This window comes from Accipiter gentilis, chromosome 6 (assembly GCF_929443795.1).
Source record: "Accipiter gentilis chromosome 6, bAccGen1.1, whole genome shotgun sequence".
NCBI lineage: Eukaryota > Metazoa > Chordata > Aves > Accipitriformes > Accipitridae > Astur > Astur gentilis.
In genome coordinates, this window is record NC_064885.1 from 5,971,770 (window position 1) to 5,996,312 (window position 24,543).

The window sequence follows — 24,543 nt, forward strand, 5'->3', positions numbered from 1 at the left end:
AATCCAAGGCTAGCAAGGGGTTTGCTCCCGCTTTTTATGCAAACACGTGAAGGTTAAGAGGTGCTTGATGCTCCGACTGACATTTCCAGCCAGGCACCGCACGGCGACGTGTGGCTCCGGTGAATGGAGCTGTCGTGCGGCGTTCATCGACGCAGGGTGGGTCTGGGCTGGCGTGCCGGCGCTGGGAGCTACTGGAGAGCGGCACCTGATGGCAAATTTCACATTTATGATTGGAGAGGGAAAAAGAAAAAAGGAAAAAACCAAAATAAACAAAAAAACCCCACCAAGCAGGGAAAGCAGAGGGTTGGCAATAGGTCCCTGGGCAGGGGACAAAGCGGCGCAGGGTCACCGACCCTGGCTCCCGGGGTTTGTTTTTCTTCTTGGCTTCCTGGCGCTGGGCTTTGCTGAGCACAGCCGGGAGCTGCCACGCAGGCTTTCACCAGCACCACTTCACCACAATAGCAGAAGCTTTTAGTTCATAAATAATCTATGGAAATTTTTTTTTTTTTTTTTTTTTTTTTTTTAAGGTAACTGGTATTCAACAAGAGGCTGCTGACACCCGGCTGTAGGGCCTGGCTATAGGAACAGGAGAGGTCCCATGCAGACTGTGTGTGCCTCTGTATATAAAAATGTATATAATAAATATTAAAAAATAAAAACCATAAAATACATATAAATAAAAAGTATGCAGGACAGGCATTGGCTGATGCACTTACCCGTAGCTAGCTCAGGCCACGTCAGTCTTAACCCAGTGAAAAAGCGGGTTACAGCTCCGTAGGTGGAGAAGAAATAAGGGGAAAACATGGGGCAGGGAAGCGAAGGTTGGCACTGGCGAGTGCCATCGGGCCGTGGTTCTGCTCAGCTTGCCCAGGGGCTGAACCCCCCCTCCGGCCACCCCATCCCGGGGCTGGGTGCCCCCGAGCCGAGCACAGCACCGGGCACCGGCACCGGCACCGGGTGGCCCCAGGCAGCAGCGTGGGCTGATGCTGGGTAGCGGTGTAGGGCTTGTCTTGGGTACCAGTATGGGCAAAACTGGGCATCAACTGGGGCCAGCACTGGGCACCAGTACAGGCTGACACTGGTCACGGAACTGAAGAACATCAGGCACCAGTTTAGACTTGCATTTGGCTCCAGTGTGGGAATGGCAACGGCCACCAGTACAGGCTGGCACTGGGCACCAGAAAAGGCTGATACTGGATTGGCATTGGCCACCAGTTTGGGGTGGCACTGGGAACCAGTATGGACTTGCATTTGGTTCCAGTGTAGGAATGGCATTGGGCACCAGGACAGGCTTACACTAGGCAGCGGTATGGGCAAGAACTGGGCATAAGTAGGGGCTGGCACTGGGCACCAGTACAGCCTGGCATTGGGCACCAGTACAGGCTGCCGTTGAGCACCAGTATAGGGTGGCACTGGGTGCCAGTATGGACACCGGTATAGGCTGGCACTGAGCACCAGTACAGGCAACTACTGGGCATCAGGTGGGGCTGGCATTCAGCACCAGTACAGGCTGGCACTGGGCACCAGTACAAGCTGGCAAAGGGCACGAGACCAGGACGGCACTGGACACCGAAACTGGAGGCCATCAGGCACCAGTATGGACTGGCATTTGGCTCCCGTGTAAGACCGGCAATTGCCACCAGTACAGGTTGACACTGGGCACCACTTTGGGCTGGCACTGGGCACCAGAAAAGGTTGATACTGGGCTGGCATCAGCCACCAGTTTGGGCAGGCACTGTGCACCAGTATGGACTTGCATTTGGCTCCAGTGTAGGAATGGCATTGGACACCAGTATGGGCAAAAACTGGCCATCATTAGGGACTGACACTGGACACCAGTACAGGCTGGCACTGGGCACCAGTATGGGCTGGCAGCTCGCCCCATTCCCCAGGGCCCCCCAGTGCCACCCCCAGCCCGGGGCATGTGCCACGACCCTGGGCAGCACCAGGCCACCCCCCACCCCACGCTGGGCTGGAACCCACCTCGGGGGGACGTTTCTGGGGGGGACGGAGACACCCTGACAGCGCTGCCCCCCCCCCCCCCCAGCCCAGCCAGGGTCACGGGGTGCAGCTAATTAGGGGCTAATTATGTTAAGCCCGGGCAGCACTAATGCAATTGCGGGATTAGCCTGCAGAGATGGCGACCCCCCCATCACTGCTGGGGTGATTGGGGGGGGACACATGGGACAACACACCTGGGGCCTGATACAGCCGGCCCCCCCCCAAACTGCCCCAGTGCCCCTCCTGCCCCCAGCCGTTGCCCACCCCCCCCCTTGTCTGGTCTAATTCCCTGCCTCCCCCCCCCCCCCCCGGCTGTAATTGCCCCAACACTAATGAGGGGCTGGCACCCTGGGGCTGGCAACAACCTTCCCCCCCCCCATGGCACATCCCCACTGCCGGCGATTACCGAATTAACCGTCTCCATCTGAGCCCGTCTGCCGCCGGGATGTGGGTCAGGGATTACCCCCCCCATGCCCCCCAGCCCAGCCCTGGTTCTCCCCGTCCCCAGCACCCACGGCTGTGCCGTGGGCACCCCTATGCTGGCGGGGGGGGGGGGGGGGGGCAGTGGTGTCCCTGTCCCCCCCATTCCATCCCCAGCCGGGCGAAGGAAGGAGGTTCAGACGGCCATAATAAATACAAGAAAAGTTTATTGAAAAAAAAAAAAAAAAGAAAAAAAAAGAGGTGGGGAGGGGGCAGCGGGCCCCGGCCAGGGGTAATAAATAACGACCGTGCTCCTGGGGGGGGCACTAGCTTACAAAATATGGCTCTGGGCAGTGGGGTCCCGCGGGGTCCCCAGCGAGGCTGGTGGGGGGCTGCCGGGCACCCCGGTAAGGGGCTCGAGGGGCCCAGCCCCCCCCGCCCCCCCGGCACCTGAGAAGGGGCTGCCCTGGGGGGGGCAGCTGGGGCTGCAGCGGGGTCCCAGCCCCAGGAGGGACGTGGGGCAGCAGCTCCATCCCGGCCTACCTGAAAGCCGTCGGCTGCGGCCACGGCGGCGTCCTCAAGCCGGGGGCACCGGCTGCGGGCAGGGGCTCAGCACCATCTGGGGCACCCCTGGGTGGGCGCCCGGCTCACGTCCAGTCCCCCCCGTCGGGCACCGGGGCTCAGGCCAGGATCTTCTGGGGGATCTCCACCGAGGCTTTGATGAAAATGGCGTTGTCCCGCACGTAGTTCCGCTTCTTGATGTCCTCGTGAGAGATGAACTTGGGGTAGCCGAAGCCCAGGGTGCTCTCGTCCAGGGAGCTGCGCGAGGCTCCCGGCTTCTGGAAGTTTTTCCAGTTGGGATCGGGGTGGAAGGTCTCGGTGATGTGCTGGGGCTTGGAGAGCGAAGGGTCGCTCTGGTCCAGCAAGGAGAAGGTGACGCGGTAGGAGAAGGGCCATTCCAGCAGGTTGTCGTACTCGCCCGGCAGCACACGGATGTAGACGGAGAGGTGGCTGCTCTCCCCGCTCCCGTTGCCGTTGAGGAAAGCCGAGACCTGGAGCTTGTAGCCGTACTTGTGGGTGTAGAAAGGGGGGCTGAAGAACTCGTAGTTGCTGCGGGCTTTGGCCTCCTGCAGCTTGCGGGCGTAGTCGGCGATCTTCCAGATGAGGGTCCCGTCGCTGCTCACCGACAGCTCCTCCACGTCCCGCCGCAGCTCCAGGATCTCCTGCCGCTGCCGGCTCACCAGGGCGCACACCATGCCCAGGTGTGCCTTGGTGCTTTCCTCCAGGTGCCGGCCCATGGCCAGCTTGGGGCACTGCGGGGACAGCAGAACCGTCAGCAGAGGGGTGCCGGGGACACGGGACAGTGTGGGGACACGGGGTGGGACAGGACAGGCGAAGGATGCCTTGGGGACGTCCTTGGAGCGTGGCGGTAGTGGAGCAGGACGGCACAGAGATGCCGTGGGGACACGGGGGTGGCACAGGGACACCTGGGCAGCAAAGTGACACAGGGGCGAGGCAGGACAAGGATGGGGACGCCACGGAGACACGTGGATGGGACAGAGCAGAACAGGGACACCACAGGGGTGGGACAGATGTCGGGGCAGGAGGGGTGTGGGGATGCTGCGGGGTACAGGCACGCCACGGTGGGGATGGCACAAGGATGCCGGGGCGGGATGGGCGGAGGGCCAGGGTCACACTCACCCGGTGCTTGCAGCCAGCTTCTTTGAAGGGGCACAGCAGCATGGCAGTGTTGCAGCTCTCCTTAAGGTGGGTGGGCACGTCCTCCCGGGCAATGCTGGGTGTCCCGCACTGGTTGGGGCAAGGCACAGGGTACCGGGGACACTGGTACTGGTGGTTCTGGGGATAGAGAGTGGCCAGCTGTCAGCCGGGGCCGAGAGCCGGCGGAGCAAGGGTCCCCGTGGGCCCCGTCTCACCTGGATGGTGTCGAAGACAAACTCCTTGGCGCAGTAGGTGCAGGGCTGGGTGCGCTTGGGGCACTCGGCCAGGGTGTGCTGGGACAGCAGGCGCCGCATCATGCGGGCCCCGCACTTGTTCTCGCAGTACACGCTCTCCTGGGGACACGTGCCCTGGTGGCCCTGGGGATGGTGGCAGCATCGTCACCCTCCGGCTGCCCTCACCAGCCAGCCCTGTCAAGGGACGGGGCCGCGCGGTGCCCCCCACGGCCAGGCTGTGCCCCCCCCATAGTGTCACGCACCGTCCCCATGGCCAAGCCGTGTCCCCCATGGTGTCCTCCATCCAGGCCGTGCCCCCCATGACACCCCTGCCAGCTGCGTCACCCCCAGTGTCCCCACCACGGCCATGCCCCCCGGCACGGTGACAGCCCCCCCGCGCTCCCGTCACCCACCTCAAAGGCCTCCCCGGTGAAGTCACTGGCGCAGAACTCGCACTTGACCCGGCGCTTGGGGCAGCCGTGCTGGACGTGCTCGGGCAGGTCGCGGCGGCTCAGCTTGGCGCTGCACCGGTTGGGGCAGGGGATGACGTTGAAGCCGCAGGTGCCAAGATGGGCCTGGGGAGCGCAGGGACGGTGAGGGGGGGGTGGTCGTGGGGCACAGCCTTGCCCCCTCTCCTCCATCCTGCCGGACCCTACCTGGAGGTGTTTGATGAGCCCGCTCCAGCGGCAGCCCTCCTCGCTGTGGATGCAGCGGATGGCCAGGCTCAGCACCTGCGCCTCCAGCTCCGGGTCGGGATAGATCTGGGGAGGCAGCGCCGGGGCGTCAGCATCCCGCACCGGGCTGCGGGGGGCACACGGACCCCCCACCCCAGCCTGGCTGGGAGCCACAGGCACGCTGCCCGGGGCCGGATCCCCCCCACCGGCAAGCGAACAAGCGCCCTTTGTCGGGAGCGGGTTTCCGTTCCCCGGCCCCGCGGCACAAAGGGCTCTTGCTTCCGCACGGGCGCCCGTGCCAGGCCGGCGCGGCTGTGCCAGGCGGGTGCGCGGAGCCCGGGGACGGCGCCTTGGCGAGGGGGCACAGGTGACGGAGACGTCCCCTCGGAGCGGGGTACCACGTCCACGTGCCAGGCTCACCTTGGCGTAGTCCAGGGGCAGCTGGTCCTCGGGGCACTTGAAGACGCCTTCGCTGCAAGACACAAGAGAGGGGTCAGGCTCGCTCGGGGCTGGGGAACGGCGCGTCACCGGTGACACGGCCACGATGTCCCACGGGGTCCCCGCCATCCCACCCCAGGACGTCAGCGCTGCGCCTGTGCCGCCGAACGCTCACCCTGCGCCAAATCTAGCCACGGCCCTTGGGGAGCCGCAACTCTAATCCCGCTCCATCTGTTTGAGCTGGGAAATGCCCCCGCCAGACAAACATCCCCCCCCCCCCCCCCCCAGGCAGTCATCCCCCACCAGAGCCAGGCACGGCGGCCGTGGTCCCCGGGGGCCTGGGCCAGCCGCTACGAGCGTGGCACCATCTGGAGCCCCGACAGCCCCCTCGCCCGCCCCGGCCCCCCAGGGATTAAGGCAGGGTGCCGGCAGCTGGGCAGAAGCGGAGCGGTGCCGGCGGGGGCCACGAGCACCCACAGCCCCAGGTGCTGGGGCCCAGGGTGGGTGGTGGGGACAACAGCTGGGCGCCAGATGTGCAGCCCGGATGCATGGCCCCGGGGCTCCTGTTCCGCAGGAAACGGCCCCACCAGCCACCGCGGTGAACCAGGACAGGGGACAAACAACCGTCCTGGAGGGGGTCCCCATGCCACTGGGGCTCCAGAACCGGGCGCTCCTCCCGAGAGCCGTCCCCGAGATGGGAACGACCCTGCTCAGCCCTGACCTGCGGAAGGGCAGCGTGGGGTGGAGGGATAGGGATGGAGCCAAACAGGTAGCCCGGCCTGTGACACAGTTGGCCAAGAGCCACCATCACCCACGACACCGCGCCTGGGGACAGACGAAGACGGCACCCCGCGTGCCATCCCTGAGGGGCAGCGGGGTGGGAAGCCATGGGTGCTGCCCATAGGGACACACAGCAGGGACCCCGAGGTGGCTCTGGCGTCCCCGAGGTGGCTCTGGACGAGGCCGCCGGGTCGCCTCGTTGGCGCACGGCCCCTGCACGTCTCATCAGCGTGCGTCCTTGGCAGGCGCCGGCACGGCCTCAACCGGGGCTGCCAAGCGGATGCGAGACGGCGCGGCAGAGCCAGCAACGCCGCCTGGCACGTGCTGGTCTGGGATGTCCGGGCACGGCGCGGTGACATCCCCTGCAACCACCATCCCTGCGCTGGGGGTGGGTGACCAAGCGACCCCCAAAAAAACCAGCCCAGCGCTGTGGTGCGCGAGCTCCGTGGGGTACGGCTTCATCCAGCCCTGCCACGTGCCCGGTCTGTTTGCGGCGGGTGTTTCCGTGGGAGTCACCGGGCACCCGCCGAGATAAGCTGCTCCCGGCCAGGGCTGGGCACCCAGCCCTTTCCGGGGAGCCCACGGCCGGCATCGCCCCACGGCTGACATCGCCCTACGACTGGCATCGGCCTGACGCCTTTCTGGGGGCAACTGGCCCTGCCTGCACCCCGTACACGGTTTCGGGGTGCCGGGAGCTGGCGGGGAAGCGGGCCGGCGACCCGAAGCCAGCGCCAAATCCCCAACAAAGCCTCCCCCATTCCTCACGCTCGGCCGGGCAGGGAATGTGCTGAGGCAGCGCTCGGGGGGACCGTCCTTGCCTCTGACCTTCGCGGCGTGTCGGGGCGCAGCGAGGTCATGGGGTGGGGGTACCCCCCCCCGGCACCCACCCCGGCACCTGTCCCGGCACCCACCCCGGCACCGTGGCGGGGCTGTTACGGCTCAGCCCATGAGATCCCCAAACCTGATCCGGTGCAAACAGGGTGGGGGGGGCTCGGTGGGGGGAGACCCTCTGCATCCAGTCACCCCAGTAAAGCCGAAGTGCCCTTGGGGCGGCCGCGGGAGGGGAGCGGAGGTGCTGCCTGGCACCGGCCCCGGTGAACGCCCGGTTTCGTAGAAACCGGCCCGTGGCGGCCGTGCCCGTGGGGGCCCCTGGCCTGGGCAAAGGTCGTTTCGGCCGGGCGAGGCGCAGCCGGAGGCGGCAGCGGAAACCGGGGCCCGGGGTGACGCTTTGCACCGCCACATGCCCACGGGGGGGGGGGGGGGGGGGGGGGGGCGGCCACCGACACCCCCTTTTGCCGTGCTACCCTGAGACCCCCGGTCCCAGCACCGGGCACGACGGTCAAGAAGTGGGCGGCACCGGCCCCCGGCATGTGTCCCCACGGGCAGTCCCCGTGGGCTGCCGGTACGTGGGCTGCCAAACCGCTGGAGGGGGGGGGGGGGGGAGAAAGGGCCTCGTCCCCTTGCTCCCAGCGAGCCCCCACGGCCGGGTCACGCTCACCCGTGGGACTGGACCCCCCCCCCCCCCTCACCCCCCCCAGTTGCTTTCTCCGGCGGGAAGGAGTTAAGCACAAATCTTTGCAAGGGCTCGAAACTCACCGCTCCGGGCTTCACCCAGCCTTCCTCTTCCTCCTCCTCCTCCTCACCGAGACTGGCCACGGGCCGCTGCACCCCACGGGGCGACTGTCACGGGCTGGGCGTTCCCCGCACCCCACTCCCCGACCCGGGGCACCCCGCACCCCCGGAGCACCCCGAACTCTCCCCGGGGCCGCCGTTTTGGGGGGGGTGGGGGGTGGGGGGGAGAAGAAAGCACCCACTGCCCCCCTCCCCCCCCCCCAAAGGTACGAAACCCCGGATCGGTGGGGAGGAGGAGGAGGAGGGGGGGGTGACCGGATCGCTCCCTGGGAGAAAAAAAAAAAAAAGGGGGTGCGCGGCGTGACGTCACACCGGGGCGGCCGTGACGTCGCGGCGAAGCTCACCTGAGAAACTCCTGCAGGCACGTATCGCAGAACCGGTGACCGCAAGTAGAGACGCGGACCGGTTCCCGCATGGGTTTCCCGCAGAGCGGGCAAAGCACCCGCCGCCGCGGCCGTTCCAGCAGTTTGTAATCGTAGCCCGGCATCCCGTAGCCCCGTTCGCCTCCTCCACCGCCTTACTCGCCACCTCCTCCTCCTCCTCCGAGCTCCGCGCCCGGCTCCGCCCGGGGGCCGGACGGGGAAAGCGGCGGGGGGGGGGGGGGGGGGGGGGGCGGTGGAACCGGCCTGACACCGCCCAGCGCCCCGGGGTTGGGGGCCGGGCACCGCCGCCCCCTCCCCGATCGGGCTCCGCCTCTCAGCACCGGGGCTCGGAGCGGTCCCGGTACCCCGGAGGGAAAAGGGGAGAGGGGGGGTGGGGGGGTGTTATCCGGGGAGCAGCCCCTCGGGAACGGCCCCACCGGGTTGGGGGGGGGGGGGGGGACACACGGGGTGGGACACCCACCGCCCCCGGGGACGGACACTCCGGGAGTTTGGGGAGCATCGCATCCTGCCCAGCCGCCCCGGGGGCTTGGACAACCCCCCCCCCAGCCTCAGTTTCCCCCCCCCCAGGGCCAGGGCTTTCGGGGTGAGGACAGGCACCGCGCTCTCCCCGCTGAGCCCACGTCCCCGCTGGCTCAAGCCGGGGTTCCCCGGGGGGGATCCCACTCCCGCACGCAGCCCCCGGAGCTGCCGCTGAGCCCCTGAGCGAGGCCTGAAGTGGGACACACACACACACACACACACACGGCTCCCATATCCCCTCGGTGCCGCAGAGAGTGACCCGTGTCCCAGCCATCGCCCGCAGCAGGGTCTGAGCAGGACAAGGAGGGGCTGCCCCGAGCACCCCCCACCCACGCCACGGGCACGGGGAGTGGGGACACACACACACACACACACACGGCTCCCGTGGCTTCATGAGCTGGAAGCTCGTGTCCCACGCTGCAGCCAACAGCCGCCCTCCAGCCCGTGGTTCCTAACCTCCTAGCAAGGGTTTCGGAGGAGGGAGAATAAAAGCAAATCTGTCTGGCTCCAGCCCCCACTTCACTCTTTCAGAAACCAGAGCAGCATATGGGAGTATTTGCCCCTTTCCCTAGAGATGGAGACGAGCAGATGACAGGCTGCGAGCATGTGTTAGTCCCACCAACGCACGCTCCAGCCAGCTTCCCATTAAGGGCGGCAGTTGCTCCAGACCCAAATGTTAGCAGTTTTCAATTAGCAAATGGCAGAGGAGAGGGATTCCTGGGGGACACGCTAAGCAAGTCAAGCTCTATCACTTGTCACTCAAGGAGCTCACGTTACCCTTCTCCCCGAGAGGCTCAGCTTAAAATAAAATCCTCCAGCAGCCCGGGGGAAGGCAGGCGGGCAGCCTGCCTGCTCTCGCTGCCGGAGCTGCCAAGAAGGGGATGGGTGGCTGATTTCTGGGGTTACCCTGAGGGATAACAAACAGGTTACCCTGCCACGGCCCGAGCAGCAACAGGGCTTTAGCTCCCAATACCCAAATAGCGGGGGAAGCTTGTACATCGAGCGTGAACAGCCACCGCAGGGTCTTTTTCGAGGGACGTGTCTACCTGGCAGCCTGCTCGGACGGCAGAGAGCACCGAGCTAAACTTTAACCAGCTCCCAGAGAGCCTGGAAACCCAGCATGTAAAAACAAATGACAGTGGGCAATTGTACAGAGAGCAGCAGGGTGCACCGGGCACCTCCGAGCTGTCACGGGGGTGGCAGCCTGGGGTTGAGGTGCTCCCGGGCCAGGTTTGCTCAGATCTGCGAATCCCCTCAGGGCAGGACCTAGAAGCAGCCCCTCGGGTCCATCTGGTCCTGGCACTAAGTCACAGCACACCCTGGAGCCAGGCTCACCTCCCAACGGGAGAAAAGCACCACCCCAGACACCCACCCCAACACGCTGCGACCTGGGCCTGTCTAAAAACCATCTCTGGACACTGGTACGGGACCAGGTTCGGGCCAAAAGGATGGACCCTCGGCCCCGTGTGTCAGCATCCCGGCAGGGCGATGGGACTCCCCATGCCTCCCACGAGGAAGCCATGGGACACACCACTCCTGCAAGCTCAGAAAGCCTGCGTCTCCAATGATAGGCGTGAAACAGAGCCAAGTTTTATCACTACTTACTGCTTCTCTTTGATGTTCTAAAAATTTTTCTTTCCTAACCTCACTGAAGAGCATCTCTGCTAATTAGCCAGGAGCTGACAAAGCCATCAGAAGGCGCTGGCTGCGGCAGCAGGACGGCTGGGAGGTGTCAGACCCTGCAAACAAAGCTCCCCTCCTTTTCCCTTCTCCCTACCAAAAGCCCTCCCCGCACTCAACATCACAGCCAGGCGTTTGTCTCACACAAAGGCGACACTCAACCTCCGGGCAGGGCAATTCCCTTTGTGGATGCGATATGTTCTCCGGACCCCGTGATGGGTCGGTCCTTGAACCCATCTGGGCTCGGGGAGGCCTCCTGCCTTCTTCCCCCAGCCTCTCCCTGCCCCGCACCCCTGCTCCATCCCTCCGCCTTGTATTTTAACTTCAACTGGAGGGACAGAAAACCTCCACTCCGGTTTCTAAAGAAGTTAAGGTGGAGCATTTTGCCCCAGGGAAAGGAGCGGGGAGAGTCCTCTCCCTGCTTCTGGGGACTCGTGCCCAGGGAAGGTAGGGGTAAGGCGAGGGAGGTGGCTGGACAGACGGACGGCAGCCGCACCTTCTGCCAAGCCTCGTGGGAACGGGGATATGACCACGACAGAGGTGCCGGAATCAAATCAAATCAGCTCTGGGATCAGCAGGCGGTTCGGCCTGTTTCCTGCTGATAACAATGGCCCCGGGTCAGTGGGATCTTAGCGAGCACGGGAACGGGGACAGGATTTCCCTGGGTGACAAGGACCAGAGACGACCCGCACCGGCCGGGATACAGAAGACGGGACTGGGCAGCTTCATCCCCACACTGCCTCCCCTACCCGCTCCCTTCTAGCCTTGCCTTCCTTAGCAGGAAGAGCCACGGGGATGCGGCCGATCCACCACCAGTTCCGCAGAACGCGGGAACAAAATAAGGATAAAGGGAGAAGCCCTGAGACCTGCAGTTTTCACCGGGAGCTTCTGCAGGGAAACAAAGCAGCAGACGTGAGGAATGCAACTGGCCTATTTGCCCGGGCTGCTCGCTGCCTCCGGCAGCGCGGACATGCCTCGGCTTGTCGTTTCAAGAGCTATTGTTGCTTGGGGCTGGGGGCCTCTTTGTTTCCTTTACCCTTTCGCCAGGCTTGGTCACAGCCTGGTATTAAATTATTCAAATCATCTCGCTGGGCTTCACAGCTGAACTCCTGCACAGAGCGCACAGGCTGCGAAATCCCGAGGGCTCCAGCCCTCGCCACAAGCCCCTGGCCCAGCACAAAGCACGCTGGTCCGTACTGGTTCCCCCTGCCCGGAGCGAAGGGTCCCGATATTCAAGCTGGTGACACCTCCAGCCCCAGCACTGCCGTGCAAAGGCCTCATTAAGCCATAAAACAACCCACCTAACACCAGCCTATCAGTGGGAACAGGGGGGCTGCCAGGGGGCCCACCCCTGGATTTGGCAGCCCAGCTGGAGCAGGGAGAGCCCTTCCCCTGGAGCGGTGGCATTTTGGTCCCACCACTGACAAGACAAAGGGTGGCAGAGACTTCTGTCCTGCCTACCTGCCTGCCTTTCTAGCCAGCCCTCAGCTCTGGCGAGGCTGTAGCAGAACACCAGCCCCTTCTTATGGGATGTGTTTGCACGTGGTGTGGGGCGAGGGGAGCCCCGAGAGCGGAGCACAACACAGCCAAGAGAAATCTGTTGCTGTAGGAGCCGGTGCTGCCGCCAGCTCAGCACAGGGAGGAGAGGCAGCAGCCCAGAGGGGCTTCAAGGCAATTTAACCCAGCCCAGCAATTATTCTGGTGCCCAGGTCGGTCTGGGAGCGAACACCTTCCCCTCTGCCGACACCAGGCTGCCGGAGCCGTCCCTCTAACCTGCAGCACAAGGCAAGTGCCAAGGGACTGGCAGAGCCTTTGAATGCAAGTCAGCTTCCTGGGATAGCAGGGTGTAACCGCCTGAAAAGGCAGCTCCACAAGAAACAAAAACGGCAGGGAAAAACCCATGCACCCACCCTGCCAGGAGCCAAAGAGGGAGGCCGTGTCTGCAGTCAGGGCTGCACACGCCTCTCCCGGCTGGACGGGACCTGCTCCCTTCTCCAGCCGGAGCCTGGGAGGCAAGGGAGGAAAGAGCAGGAGACCTGGAGAAATTCATTACCTTTCACATGACAGAGGGATCAGTCGGCTTCTACCAGAGCCCGGCGAGGCTTCCCTCATTGAAAACAGGAAAGAATCACAAAAATAATTAGAGAGATTTCATCTCAGCCAGCTTATGAAAGCACTGACTTTATACACAACAGATTGGCAACAGCACAAAGACGGATGTGAAAGGCAAGAGCATTTGCAATGTCAGGCAGATCAGAGACAGAAGCTCATCAAAAAATGGCCCAGGGCAGATGTAAGTTAAAAAAAGAAAAGAGGAGGAAAAAAAAAAAAAAAAAAAAAAGGAAAGGAAAGGAAATGACCCTTCTGGAGATAAAAACGTAACTCCTGTCTGTGACATGGCGATATGCCCCCTTCTGCCTGCAGAAAGGATCCCTGGTGAAAACTCATCACCTCCCTGGAGAGATCTGGGTTAAAAAACTTCAATTACTGACAATCGCTCACTGTGTTTTGCTGCCTTCCGCTAGCTCAGCTGGGAGCCAGTGAGCTGGTCAGCAGCAGGATTTAGGGGCCTGAGGACAAATGTCAGCTGGAGGATCCTCCAGTGAGCTCCCGGGCCAGGGGAGGCTGTAATTGGAAAGCTCCAGGCAACATTTCAGGAGAGCGAGCCAGGCTGTACCACACAGAGAGGCTGCTTGCGACGGGTTCGGCCAGCCGTGCACGCCAGGACCCTCGAAAGCGTGATGAACAGCTCAACAAACGGGTGAAACGTTTTATGGGGGGGATGGGAAAGGACAGACTTCTCTAATTAGAAAAGAGGTTTGCACTTAGTCACCCAGTGTAGCGCCTGGGGCCTTAACTCCAGACACTGCTGTGCAAAGGCTGACAGCTCTCTCAGACACCAAGCTGTCAGCCTGGGCTTTGTAACCAGAGACACTTTCCACAGGAGAAAACCACCTCTGTGCTCCTCACCCTTCTACACAGGCACTTCCAGCAGGGAGGGGCAGAGCCCCGGCGTGACCCTCTGAATGCAGCGCCAGAGCTCTGGGGACATTTGCCCCGCAGTATGGCCAGGGCAGCAGCTCTCAGGCACTGGAGGTTCACAGTGACCCTTGTTGATTCGATAAGTGAGACCAGCTCCGGTTCCGTGGGAACCATCGTTACGAGCTCCCTGTTTCCAGACCGCTGCCTTCGGAGTGCAGCCGAGGAGCTCCCGAGCCTGGGGATGCAGGTCCGAGCCAGGCTGTAGTGGGCAGCAGCGAGAGGACAGGCATGCCGAGCGGCTGGGGGGAGACCCAGCATCTATATGATGAGGCTGGATGCGGCCCCTCTCAACTCAAACTCACTGGGAAGGCAACTCTTCCACGGCAGCTGAAAGACAAAGGGCAAGAACCAAGAATAAGCCGTAAGCCGGAATCTCGATGAAGCTATAGGGAGCAGTGCCCTGCCCCACACAGGCCAGATACCCAACAGATGGGCACCGCAATCCCTGTCCCGCTACACCCAGAAGCCGCTGCGAGGCCTCAGTAGTGGCACAAGCAGGAGGCAGGCGGAAATAGTCTCTTAAGGCTTGCGCCCTCCTCCTCCTCTTCTCCAGCACACCTGGCTTCTCCCAGTTATTCCCGTGTTTGCAGTGGGATTGAGAGAAGGGCGCAGCAGCAGGCTCATGATAAAGTGGGCAGAAGCCCAAGCCAGTCAAAAACAGTGTCGGCCACATGGGAGGGAAACCGCAGAGCGGTGCAGAACTGCCGCCCCAAAGGTGGAACGCTGCTCGCCTGTGCCAGCACCCTCTCTGGGCCAGATCACAGCTAGAGCTGACAGCAGCAATGACATCACACGTGTCACTGGTTCTCATGTTCTCTCTGGAGAGGTTTCCAGGCAGACTGAGCTGCATGAAAGCCCAAAGTTAGATCTCAGCTTTTTACAGAGCCCTCGATGCTTTTTGCACCCTGGTTACTGAGGGATGCTGGAGCAGGCAAGGCTGCTGCCCTGACACCGCTGCTGCTGAGTTTGTACTTCCAGTACTGGGACAGGCGGGTCGAGGCTTTGGACCGGGCAGTGCGGACGGACAGCAGCGGGGCTGCATGCTCAGTTCCTGCTCTTATGGTGCTGCAGGTGGGAGTCCCCAAACCAGCTGCCGCAGAGTGCAGGGCAACTCCAGCAGCGGAAGGGGAGAGCAGCCTGCAGCCTTCCTGCAGAGACAAAACCCTTTTACTCCCATGACAAATGCCCTACTTGTTCCCGAGCCCAGGGACTGAGCCGTTCCCTGTCCCCTTCACGTGGCAGCAGGCATCACGTGAAAGCTCGGCACTCACAGGGGAGGAATGAGAGCCATGGCCAATTCCGCTGTGTTGGGGCAGTCAGCTGGGCCTCCTCCCCTCCAGGGTGTAATTAGCTTCCTTGAAGTGGGCTGAGACTGGAATCCATCAGCCCAGCTCTGAGGCCATAATCAGCCCGGCAGAGGAGGAAGAAAGGCCCCTCCAGCAGTCTGGGCCAGGCTCCCATCATACATCCAGGCAACGGAAGGGCAGGTCACACCATGGGCACGTTTTAACCGTGCAATGATGCTGCCTTTGGCCCGAGCAGAGAAGAACCACAAAACCATCGCTATCTTTTCCAAACCACAATGGAAAGCCAGCAGCCAAAATGACGCCTCAAATCTCAGCTTCTATTTCAGCAGCATCAATTAGAGAGCTGCTCTTTTTGGATACTCGGTGGACCGCCAGCACACCAGCTCCCCACCGGCCACAGCCTGGCCAGCCCACCTGTCTGGGAGTGCATGAGACTGCTTCTGCTGTCCCTTTGCTCCCTTAGCCCAGCGGAAGCGGCAGTGTCACACTGCTGCACAGTAGAAGGGGAATTTTTATGGGCTTCAAGTTATTTCTATTCATCTCCAGCTCTAGAGGGACTAGAATAACACAGAGCTTACGTGCCAGGGTTACTCAGTACAGCTCCGGTCACAAGGCATTGTGTCTGGCTGGACCTTCATAGCAGGAATCACAGTAACGAAGCTTCTACTCACGCTTTACTGCCAGCAGCGTGTTCCCGTGGCAGCAGGCTACGGAGGTCACCAGGTACGGATGCGTCTCCTCCAGCTGCACCGGCCTCGGCACTCCCGTTTCCTCGTCCTTCCTGCCCAGGCGTCCCCTGGCTCCTTTCCCCCATGTGCACACCTCGCCGTCTGCAGAGGGATATATACACCTGGCTGCACACAGAGCTCACCAGCAAACAGGCCTCCCATCTCCCCAGTACCGCCCTGGGCTATCTCCAAAGCCTGCCCTGGCCACAGCAGGGACTCCAGGCAAGAAAGCCAGGGCCTCCTGCAGCCCAGGACACAGGGGCTTCAGCCTCACCTGCTCCGATGGCCACAGTGAAGGCATCCCCACAAGCCACCACGGTGACCTTCATTGCCTGGAGCCCCACAACCAGGTGGGGTACGCGGCTGTTGCGGGAGGAGTTGGTGCCCAGCTGCCCATGCTGGTTGCTCCCAAAGGTGTAACACTGGCCAGAAGCTGACAACAGAGATGAGAGAAACAACTGGGTGTCACCCAAGGATGCACTGAAGCCCTTGAAGCTCTTTGCTCTCTACCATGCTGAGCATCCTGCTCCACAGAGCTCCAGCATCAGGAGCAGGGTGCCTCCTGAGCCTCTCTGAGGCCTCTGCCCATGGGAAACAGAGGCAAGGGGAAGACAGAGAAAATGCAGGTTCCCCCTCAGGGATTTGGGCACACACCCCTCACCTGTGACTGCAGCCGAGTGCGCTGTACCGATGTCAGCACACACAATCGGCTCTTGGTGCAAGGGGGCCGACTGGGCACACATGAACACAGTGGCCTCTTCCACCTGGTCCTCTGGGGAAGGCTCCTCTGCTGAGCTGATCCGATCTAGGCCAAGTTTGTTACACCTGCATGGGAAAAAGCACAGTTCAGAGCCGGCCGAATGCAGCCAGGCACAGACAACCTGGAGACAAATCTTGCCCTAGCAGAACTGCACCACCAGCAGCGTGATGCTGGGGAGTAGGATCACAGAGAGATGTCTTCTAGAGCCCCTTGCTCCCTCTTCCTGGGCTGGACACAAATGGACAGGCCTAGGAGGCTGTAGGCAAACTCTGGAGCACAGACCCTCTCCCCTCTTACCTGTTGCTCCCACAAGCAAGAACCTGGTTCTTCACTGTGAGGACCATGGAGGAATCAATGCCACAGATGACCCTCTGGGCCTCATGCTCTGGTGGGACTGTGACCTGCTGGGGGGAGTTGTGGCACTCCAGGGTACCCAGCCCAAGGCGACCTGGCAGGAGAAACAGAGCAGGGCACGGCTGATGGCAACACACAACCCGAGCACAGCCCCATGAACAACAGCCTGCACGTAGCTGCTGCAAGAGCCCAGCCTGGGACCTATTGCCAGAGAAGGCAGTGAAACCCAAAGCACGGGGGCCCTGGTATGCAGTGAAGCAGCTGCAAGTCTTCCACACCCACCTAGCCTGGCACATCTGGAGAGGACTGCAGGCAAGCAGGGCCAGCGAGGGGAGTAGGAACAGGCAATGGAAAGCACAAGCCCTGTTTTGCAAAGCAGACATCTCTTACCATTATCCCCCCTGCCCCAGGCAAACACTTCCCGTTCGTTGGAAACCGCTAGGACGTGAGACGCACCACAGGCCACCTGCACCATCTCGTAGCCCAGCAGGGCCTCCACGATCTTGGGCTGGCAGGGGAAGAGCAGCAGCCGTCAGCCGAGACCTCCCAGCCTGCCCGGCTGCTCCCATCCCTCCCACCCGTCCCCCCCAGCCTCAACACAGTGCTGGCAGCATCCCAGTTTTCATCCAACACAAACACCAGAGAATTTTTTTGTTCCAAACAGTCTTCAAAGGGTTTAGAAACTACGTGCACACAGCACAGAAGATAATGCAAACATCTCTGGGGCGGAAGAAAGCAGCCAGCACAATGGTTTGGAGAGGGAATAGGTTCAGCCGAAGGGTTGGGATTCGCCCCCCTGCCCATGTGGGGAGTGCCAGGGGCTGTTAACGCACGCTCTGAGCAGGCAGGGGCTTGGTGCAGGATGCGTTGGCTGAAAGGCTCTTGTGCAGAGGAGCTGTGAGCTATCAGCTACATATTCGTTAAGGTGTGGAGAGACCAGGATCTACACATTTCGCCCAGCCCCTGCTGTGACCTGCTGTTAGATCTGACACCTCGCCACAGCAAGCCTCATTCTCATTATCTTCTTCAAGTGAAAAGCACCATTTGTTGGGATCTGGCTGCTGCTCCCAACTGGTCTCCCCTCCCCAGCAATAAGCACGGAGCAGCTCAGCTCTGGACGGAGCAAGAACAAACGAGCCAGCTGACCACAGTGACAAATGGCACCAATCCCCGGGCTCGGCTGGAAGCCATCGGCTGCTGCCGCATCTGAAGGCAGGCAAGGAAGAAGCTGGAAGGGAGCGACGGGCCCTCAGCCCTACTGTTCCGAGCCAATCGGAAACACACAGCTCTTCTTTAAATACTGGCTCTTTTGAAAAATAACTTTTCTCAGTGAACCCTGGCAGCTGCAGGCCAAGAGCGAAGCAGGCAGGTGTGTGATTGGAGGCAGCCTCCAAGCTGGGAGCCTGCCAACAGCAACCACAAGGCAGCTCTTGACTTCCCCCACGCTCAAAGGGATCATTGTGTAGGGGGGGGGGGAGAGAGAAAGAGAGAGGCAGGTTGGGTCTTTTAAAACCCACAGTGACAGGGAGAGGAGGGGGAAGGGGTCAGATGCCAGAGCATGCCTGGGATGCACATCCCTGGAGCTGGGATAAGCCCTCTCACGTGGCACAGAGGGCACGATCCATCCTCTACCCTGGGGGAGCAGCACACCCAGCACCCTCACGACAAACCTGGCTTACGTCCGTGAAGTTCCCGTGCCCCAAACAGCCATTGCTGCCGCTGCCGAAAGTCATGATTATCCCCCTGTCTGGTAAAGCATAAAGAAGTCATGTTACTGGCACACGTGAGGCCCTGCAAGGCACACACAGCCCGTGGAGCTGGCCGTGGCTCCCAGGACAGCGGCTCTGCTTGGACCCACTCTGACTCATAATTTGCTGCAGGGGCCAGAAGCCTTCAGCGAGTTGCCAGAGAGCAGCAGCCTCGATGTGCTGCGACAACTCGCCAAACAAACAGCAGATGATAGGAGAGCGCTGAGATAACATTATTGCAGCTGTGTACGCAGGAGCTGTTAACTCCATGGTCTGTCAAGGTGTTAAAATACACAGAGACACTCACTGAGCAGCCGCCCAGCAGAGGGGTGGCAGGAAACGCCATGGAGAGGTAGGACAAACCCATGCCTACGAAGTTTGCCAGTTGCATATCTGTTGTTTGCTGCCCTGATCTCCAGCAGAAGTGCAAACAGGGCTTCCAGAGGACTATTGGGAGGGCTTTGCTCCACAAACATGGCCTCAGGCTGGTGTGGGTGCTCCCCTCCCAGCCAGAATGCCTCCTGGCCCACTCTAAGGGGGCTTCAGACCCTGCCTTCCTGCGGCTGAGGGCAACTGGCCCCGCAGGAGCTCACGCTGACTTCTCACTGCTACGCCAGTCACTGCTGTTCACTGCTTGTGTCTGCGTCACACTCACAGAGTAGGTGACAGAGAAAGGCTGAACTTCCCAGACACTCCTCACACTGCAGTCCCCACTGTACAGGCCAGATCTGGCTTCAGGCGTCACCACTGCAGCCAGGCCAACAAATCTGTGACTCTCCCCACAACAGACAGACCTTTGGGACCAAGTTGACCAGTGTGGCATCGTAGGAGGACCGAGCCTGCCATTTCTGACTCCCACCTGGTGTCACACAAGAGGCCACAGAGGCCTTTGTGTCACCCCAGCCCAGTGCATCTCCTGAGTTCCTCTCTGAGCAGGCTCCCTGGGCGGTCACGCTGCATTTGCAAGCCATCTGCCATGCAGAGAGGTCTGGGACTCAGCCAGGCGAAGGCAGGAGGCAGCAGCTCACCTGTGAGGCAGGCTGTGAAGAGATCACCGCAGGACACGTGTTTGATGGTCACGCCAGACTGGCCCTCCAGAAAGCGGGACACAAACTGAGGCTGGAGCTGCTCGGTGGCTCCTGGGAGAGAAGGGCCTCCTGCAGCACCCATCGGGGGAGCCTGGCGGAGACAAGCCATGTCAGCTGCTGCACCTCTGTGCAGCAAGAGCAGGGTTAGAGAACTCAGAAGACCCCCTTCCCACAGGCTTAGCAGTGTTACCCACACCCCGGACGGGACAGCAGTCCTAGGGGGATGCAGTGCCAGGGCCTATGCATTGAGCAGAAAGGTCTCCTCAGAAATCGCACAGCCGAGGCTTCCACATCCACTGCTCACCCCAGGTTCCCCATCACTCACCTCCCACATGATGAGCCGCCCCGATTTGGTGACCCCGGCCTTCTGCGTCCTGCCGGCAGACACCTGCACCACTTCGGTGTTAAGCATGGGCAGGCGGAGAGGGGTGGTGATCCCACTCCCCCAGGTGTAGATGGATGATAGTGGAGGAGGGATTCCTGTCCTGGCTGAACCACCTCGAACACCTATGCGTCAAAGAGAAATCATCAACTTAGATCCCTGACTCTTCTCCCACAAGAAAAGAAACGACACCAGCCAGTCTGGGTGCCAGCAGAGCTGCCTGCCAGCTAGCAGGGCCAGACCAGTGCCAGTCCAAGGCTGGCAAGGGGCTGCTGGGGAGCTCCCAGCCAGGGCTGAGAGAAACGCATGGGAACAGCTCCTTGTATTTTATCCCAGAACTGAGGGAAGAGGCACCACGACAGCTCTAGCTAATTGTTACCAGTGCCAGCTGCGTTGCGCTGCACCGGGACATCCCCCCTCAGCACCCCTGGCTGGTTCCCAGCCTTTGCTGGGAACAGCAGAAACTTGATTCAAGGGTTCAAAACCTAGAAGAGGCAACTGGAGAAAGAGCACTGCTTGGTCCCCAGAGCCAAGGTGCCCATGGGCTCCTCCAGGCCTCAGGGAAGGGGATGTCTCTTAATTTTCTCTCTGCAGAAGCTCAAGTACCTCTCTGACCCTCTATCATCCAAAGGAAAGGATCCTTCCAAATCAAGCTGTGTTGAACACACTGTGCCAGGACTCACCTCTTGGCCTGGCACTGCTCACTCGTCCCCCCGTCCGGCTGTGGGTTACTGTCGGCACCGGAGCCAAGGGTTTTTCAGGCCTGCCAAACCAAAAATCCAGTCCTTATGTCAGCTCGGTCCCAGAGGTCCTGCAGAGCCCTGGATCACAGAAGGTCTGGGCAGAGCTACAGCATAAGCCATGGCTGAATAGCTCACAGAATTGCCACAGTAGGTGCTTTAAACCACCTGAGAGAGGGGAGTTGGCATCAGTTTGCTTCCCCCTGAGCACACAACTCTCTATTCACTGTTACTGCGATGACAAGCCCACACCTGTCATGGCCCCAAGCCACTAGGCCAGGCTTGGCCTGCAGCAGCTGCACGTTGGGTAACACAGCGGAGCTGCATGGGGACAACACTCTCTTTGGAGCTCGTAACAGACAGTGAGCCAGTCACACATGTTTTGGGCTGTGGCAGCCCCTCCCAAGGGACACTAAGGTGGCAGTATCACTTGCCTTCTCATTTTGACACTGCCCACATCAGTGTAGAGGTTCAGAAGGGGCCGAATGCAGATGGCCTGGGCCATGATCTCATTCAGCTGGGGCCGCTTGGAAGGATCCAGGTTCAGCATGCTAAGGATGAGCTGGCGCAGATCAGGGCTGTATCTATCCGATATTGGGGCAAACGTCCCGCTCATGATCTTCAATACTAAGGCAGGAAGATTCTGGAGAGAAAACAAGAGACATGCAGTGGCTGGGCGGTCAGAGGTGAGACCAAGCAGCAAGAAGTTCTCAGCACTGCCCTCTGCCTTCACACCTCCAGGCTCAGTGACAAGAGTGATCCAAGCATAAATTTTCACCTCTGTACGAGGCCACGGCTCCCTGCGCTACATGTAAATCATACCCCTCTTACCGCAGCTTCAAAAGCCCTCTTGAGGCTGGCGAGTTCATACAGCACACAGCCCAAAGCCCAGATATCACTCTTCTGGTTGTAAGGCTTCCCTTCACAGAGCTCTGGGGAGATGTAGCACGGAGTTCCCACAACCTAGAAGAGACAAAGGATTTTACAATGATGCTGTGAAACTGGGGCAGTGAGGTGGAAAGAGAAAGGCTCCGTTTAGAGCCCAGTGTGCTGGCTGGCTAGAGCACCACCAGGCAAAGCTGAGTGGAGCAGGGCTTTTGTTCCCTGGTGTCAACATCTGCCTGACAATCTCAGTAAAAAACACGAGCATTTGCCTTTCCGGTGACCTCCTTTGCACATGCACAGATTACCTCCAATTTTGCTCCTATCCACTTAAGAGAATCAGAGCCCAGAGCAATGAGCGTGATATAAACCTCTAGTCAGATTAGACCAGGTGGGGAATGATACTCAAGTCTCAAGCAGAGAGAGGAGATTAAGACAAAGCAGGGTGGCAGGGCACAGGCAGGAATTCAGTTGCCAAGTATGTGTCAGACGAGCCTGCAAACACCACACCTCCCACTGTGACAGTGGGAGGAACCCTGTCTACCCTCACCAGTGGGCCCAGACACGCCATCCTCTCCCAGGCTTGGGCAGGCAGGTCTTTCTCACCTTTCTGCAGCCCGCAGAACTGCAGCAAACTTGGGCATGAAGATATCAGCCTATGTAAACTCCAAGGAGCAAAGCAGCATTGTGGCACGTGGATGTGGCCTACTGCAAGTATGCTACCATCCAACCTCGCTGCCTACAGCAGCTTCCAAGAGACTATCGTGAGCCAAGTCCAGAGTTTCTAGCCTGCTGCCATGGTGGTAAGTAGTTCCCCTGCAAAGCCAGGCCACTCACCGTGTAGGCTTTACTCTTGCTGCTCAAGATTTTGGAGATGCCAAAGTCTCCAATCTTGACAATCATGCGATGTTTGTCCAAGAGGATGTTCTGAGTCTTCAGGTCGCGGTGCAGGATCTGCTTGGTGTGCACGTGGTGGAGAGCCAGGAGGATCTGCACAAAGAAGTGCAGGATGGTATCCTCATCCAGCAAGGAGTTACAGCGCTTATGAATAAACTCCGCTAGCGTGCCCCCTGCAAAGAACAACAAAGGGCTATCGGCAAGGGTGGCTGCACAGGGCAGCGCAAACCCGGCCTAAAAGCCGAGGGGATTTAGCCACGGCATCTTAACAAGTCAAGCGCATGGGAAAAAGCACATCCTGGTGGGACACGCAGCATGTCCTCCAGTGCTCCGGAGACCATGCGGAGAACAATGGCAGCACAGTTGGTGGGATGAAGAAACAGCGAGAGAAAAATTACTGTTGACATATTGTCAAAAGCAGCAGGAAAAGAAATGCTAAAATTACAGCTCTTGGAGGAGGACATAAACCTCGATGGCAGAACAAGATAAGCCTGTTCTGCAAAAGAGAATTCTTGCAGTCCAAGAGGCCACGTGGCATGGAGAGGCCCCTGTTGAGAAGGGAAGGTCTAGATTCAGGGCTCACATACAACTTTAACAACTCCTCATGCAAATGTTGATTTAATCTTAAACTCCACAGCAAATCTCATTAGAAATCACACCTTTCCACACAGAGGTGTGGGACCAACAGCGTGGCCAAGAGCTGACACAGGAAAACATACGTGAAACCTAAGCCAAGGGCAGATGGTAGCACACTTATCAGCAACAGAGGTGTTAGGAATCTCTTTGTTTTGGATATGACTAGCAGACGTAAGGCATAGAATCACAGAATCACAGAATGGTTGAGGTTGGAAGGGACCTCTGGAGGTCACCCGGTCCAATCCCCTGCTCAAGCAAGGCCACCGACAGCTGGTTGCCCAGGACCTGTCTTTTGAAATATCTCCAAGGATGGTGACTCCACAACCTCTCTGAGCAGCCTGTGCCAGTGCTCAGTCGCTTGGCTCACGGTCAACTTGGTGTCCACCAGGACCCCCAGATCCTTTTCTGCAGGAATGTCTGTTCAAGAGAGACGCATTTGGACTCTCTGGGGGTCCAAAGCACAGGATCTTTACAAGGAGCAGAACACGGGGCCACGCCAGCTCAACCCAAAGGAGAGTTGAAGGCTTGGCATCCCCTGGACCTGCAAAGGAACCAGCCGCGGGCGCTGGGGGAGATCAGGGCCCACCTGGGGCGTACTCCATGGCGATCATGAGCGCCTTGTCCTCCAAGAAGTTCTCATAGTACTCGATGACGTTGGGGTGGCTGAGCAGCTTGAGGACCTGACACTCGTTCTGCGCCGCCAGCCGCTCGTCCTTGCTCATCTGCTCCACCGGGATCTGCTTCAGGATCACCAGCTTCTGGTCGGCCTTGCGCAGGCAGAGGTGCACGATGCTGCGGGGACGGGGACAGGGCCTCAGCGTGGGGTGGGGTGGGGGGGACGGGACGATGGGGACAGGGCCTGGCCACCACCCTGGGGTGACACATGGCCCCTGCCCGCCCCCGTTGCCACGGTAACGGGGCCTGCAATCCCCCTCTTCGGGGTGTCACACACCGTGTCACCCCATCGCCATGGCAACAGCCAAGGCCCGGACCCCCTCCTCCCCCGCCCCCCCCCCAGGGTGCCACACGCCGGCTGACCCCCCGCGTTGCCATGGCGACAGGGCCCGTGCGCCTCGTTGCCATGGTAACGCGGCCTACGGCCTCCCACTCCACCCCGCGGTGTCATACGCCCGGCGCTCTCCCCACACGCCTTGCCACGCTAAAAAGGCCTGGAGACCCCCCCCCGCCAAGACTCCCGGTGCCCCCCCTCCGGCGCCCCCCTCACCCGAAGGCCCCTCTCCCCACCACCCGAATCCGTTCGTATTTCTCCATCACTGCCCCCGGCCGGGCCGGGCTCCTCCCGTCTCCATGGAGACACTTCCGGGTGTCGCTACGGCGGCCGCGGGAGGACGAAACACCTCAGGCCGCGCCCGTTCCACCACCACGCGTGTAGGGCCTTGGTGGGGGGACCGGCAGAGGGTAAGACCACCCCAAGGGCAGCACCCTGGGAGAAGGGTTTGGGGTGCCCCGAGCCTGCCGCTCCCCAGCTGGGGGGTGCCA

At 60.8% G+C, this 24,543-nt stretch overlaps 2 protein-coding genes across 6 annotated transcripts; both read right to left on the bottom strand.

Annotated features, from left to right (window-relative positions):
* Positions 1 to 23: 23 nt before the first annotated feature.
* On the bottom strand, positions 24 to 8,423 carry TRAF4 (TNF receptor associated factor 4). 2 transcript variants are annotated; one of them, XR_007506224.1, is made up of 8 exons: positions 8,242 to 8,423; positions 5,468 to 5,519; positions 5,030 to 5,134; positions 4,787 to 4,948; positions 4,356 to 4,517; positions 4,123 to 4,278; positions 2,965 to 3,734; positions 24 to 205 (listed from the first exon to the last, which is right to left on the bottom strand). XR_007506224.1 is itself a non-coding variant. In XM_049801818.1 (7 exons), exons 1-7 carry the CDS (start codon positions 8,382 to 8,384, stop codon positions 3,102 to 3,104), a joined length of 1,413 nt encoding a protein of 470 aa, XP_049657775.1. In that variant the 5' UTR covers positions 8,385 to 8,423; the 3' UTR covers positions 2,721 to 3,101. The 2 variants fall into 2 exon arrangements, 1 of the variants encoding a protein (XP_049657775.1); XM_049801818.1 differs by lacking the exon at positions 24 to 205 and having other exon boundaries at positions 2,721 to 3,734.
* On the bottom strand, positions 5,502 to 24,467 carry NEK8 (NIMA related kinase 8). Of its 4 annotated transcripts, XR_007506221.1 has the most exons (17): positions 24,269 to 24,466; positions 23,630 to 23,835; positions 22,348 to 22,580; positions 21,460 to 21,591; positions 21,063 to 21,271; positions 20,572 to 20,651; positions 19,832 to 20,013; positions 19,447 to 19,597; positions 18,341 to 18,417; positions 17,061 to 17,178; positions 16,614 to 16,764; positions 16,218 to 16,381; positions 15,831 to 15,989; positions 15,500 to 15,658; positions 13,450 to 13,848; positions 12,533 to 12,586; positions 5,502 to 5,519 (listed from the first exon to the last, which is right to left on the bottom strand). XR_007506221.1 is itself a non-coding variant. In XM_049801808.1 (15 exons), the coding sequence occupies exons 1-15, from the start codon at positions 24,313 to 24,315 to the stop codon at positions 13,820 to 13,822; spliced, it is 2,097 nt and encodes a 698-aa protein (XP_049657765.1). In that variant the 5' UTR covers positions 24,316 to 24,466; the 3' UTR covers positions 12,594 to 13,819. The 4 variants fall into 4 exon arrangements, 1 of the variants encoding a protein (XP_049657765.1); XR_007506220.1 differs by lacking the exon at positions 5,502 to 5,519 and having other exon boundaries at positions 12,537 to 12,581; XR_007506222.1 differs by lacking the exons at positions 5,502 to 5,519; positions 12,533 to 12,586 and having other exon boundaries at positions 12,594 to 13,848; positions 15,407 to 15,658; positions 24,269 to 24,467.
* Between the last annotated feature and the right edge of the window lie 76 nt (positions 24,468 to 24,543).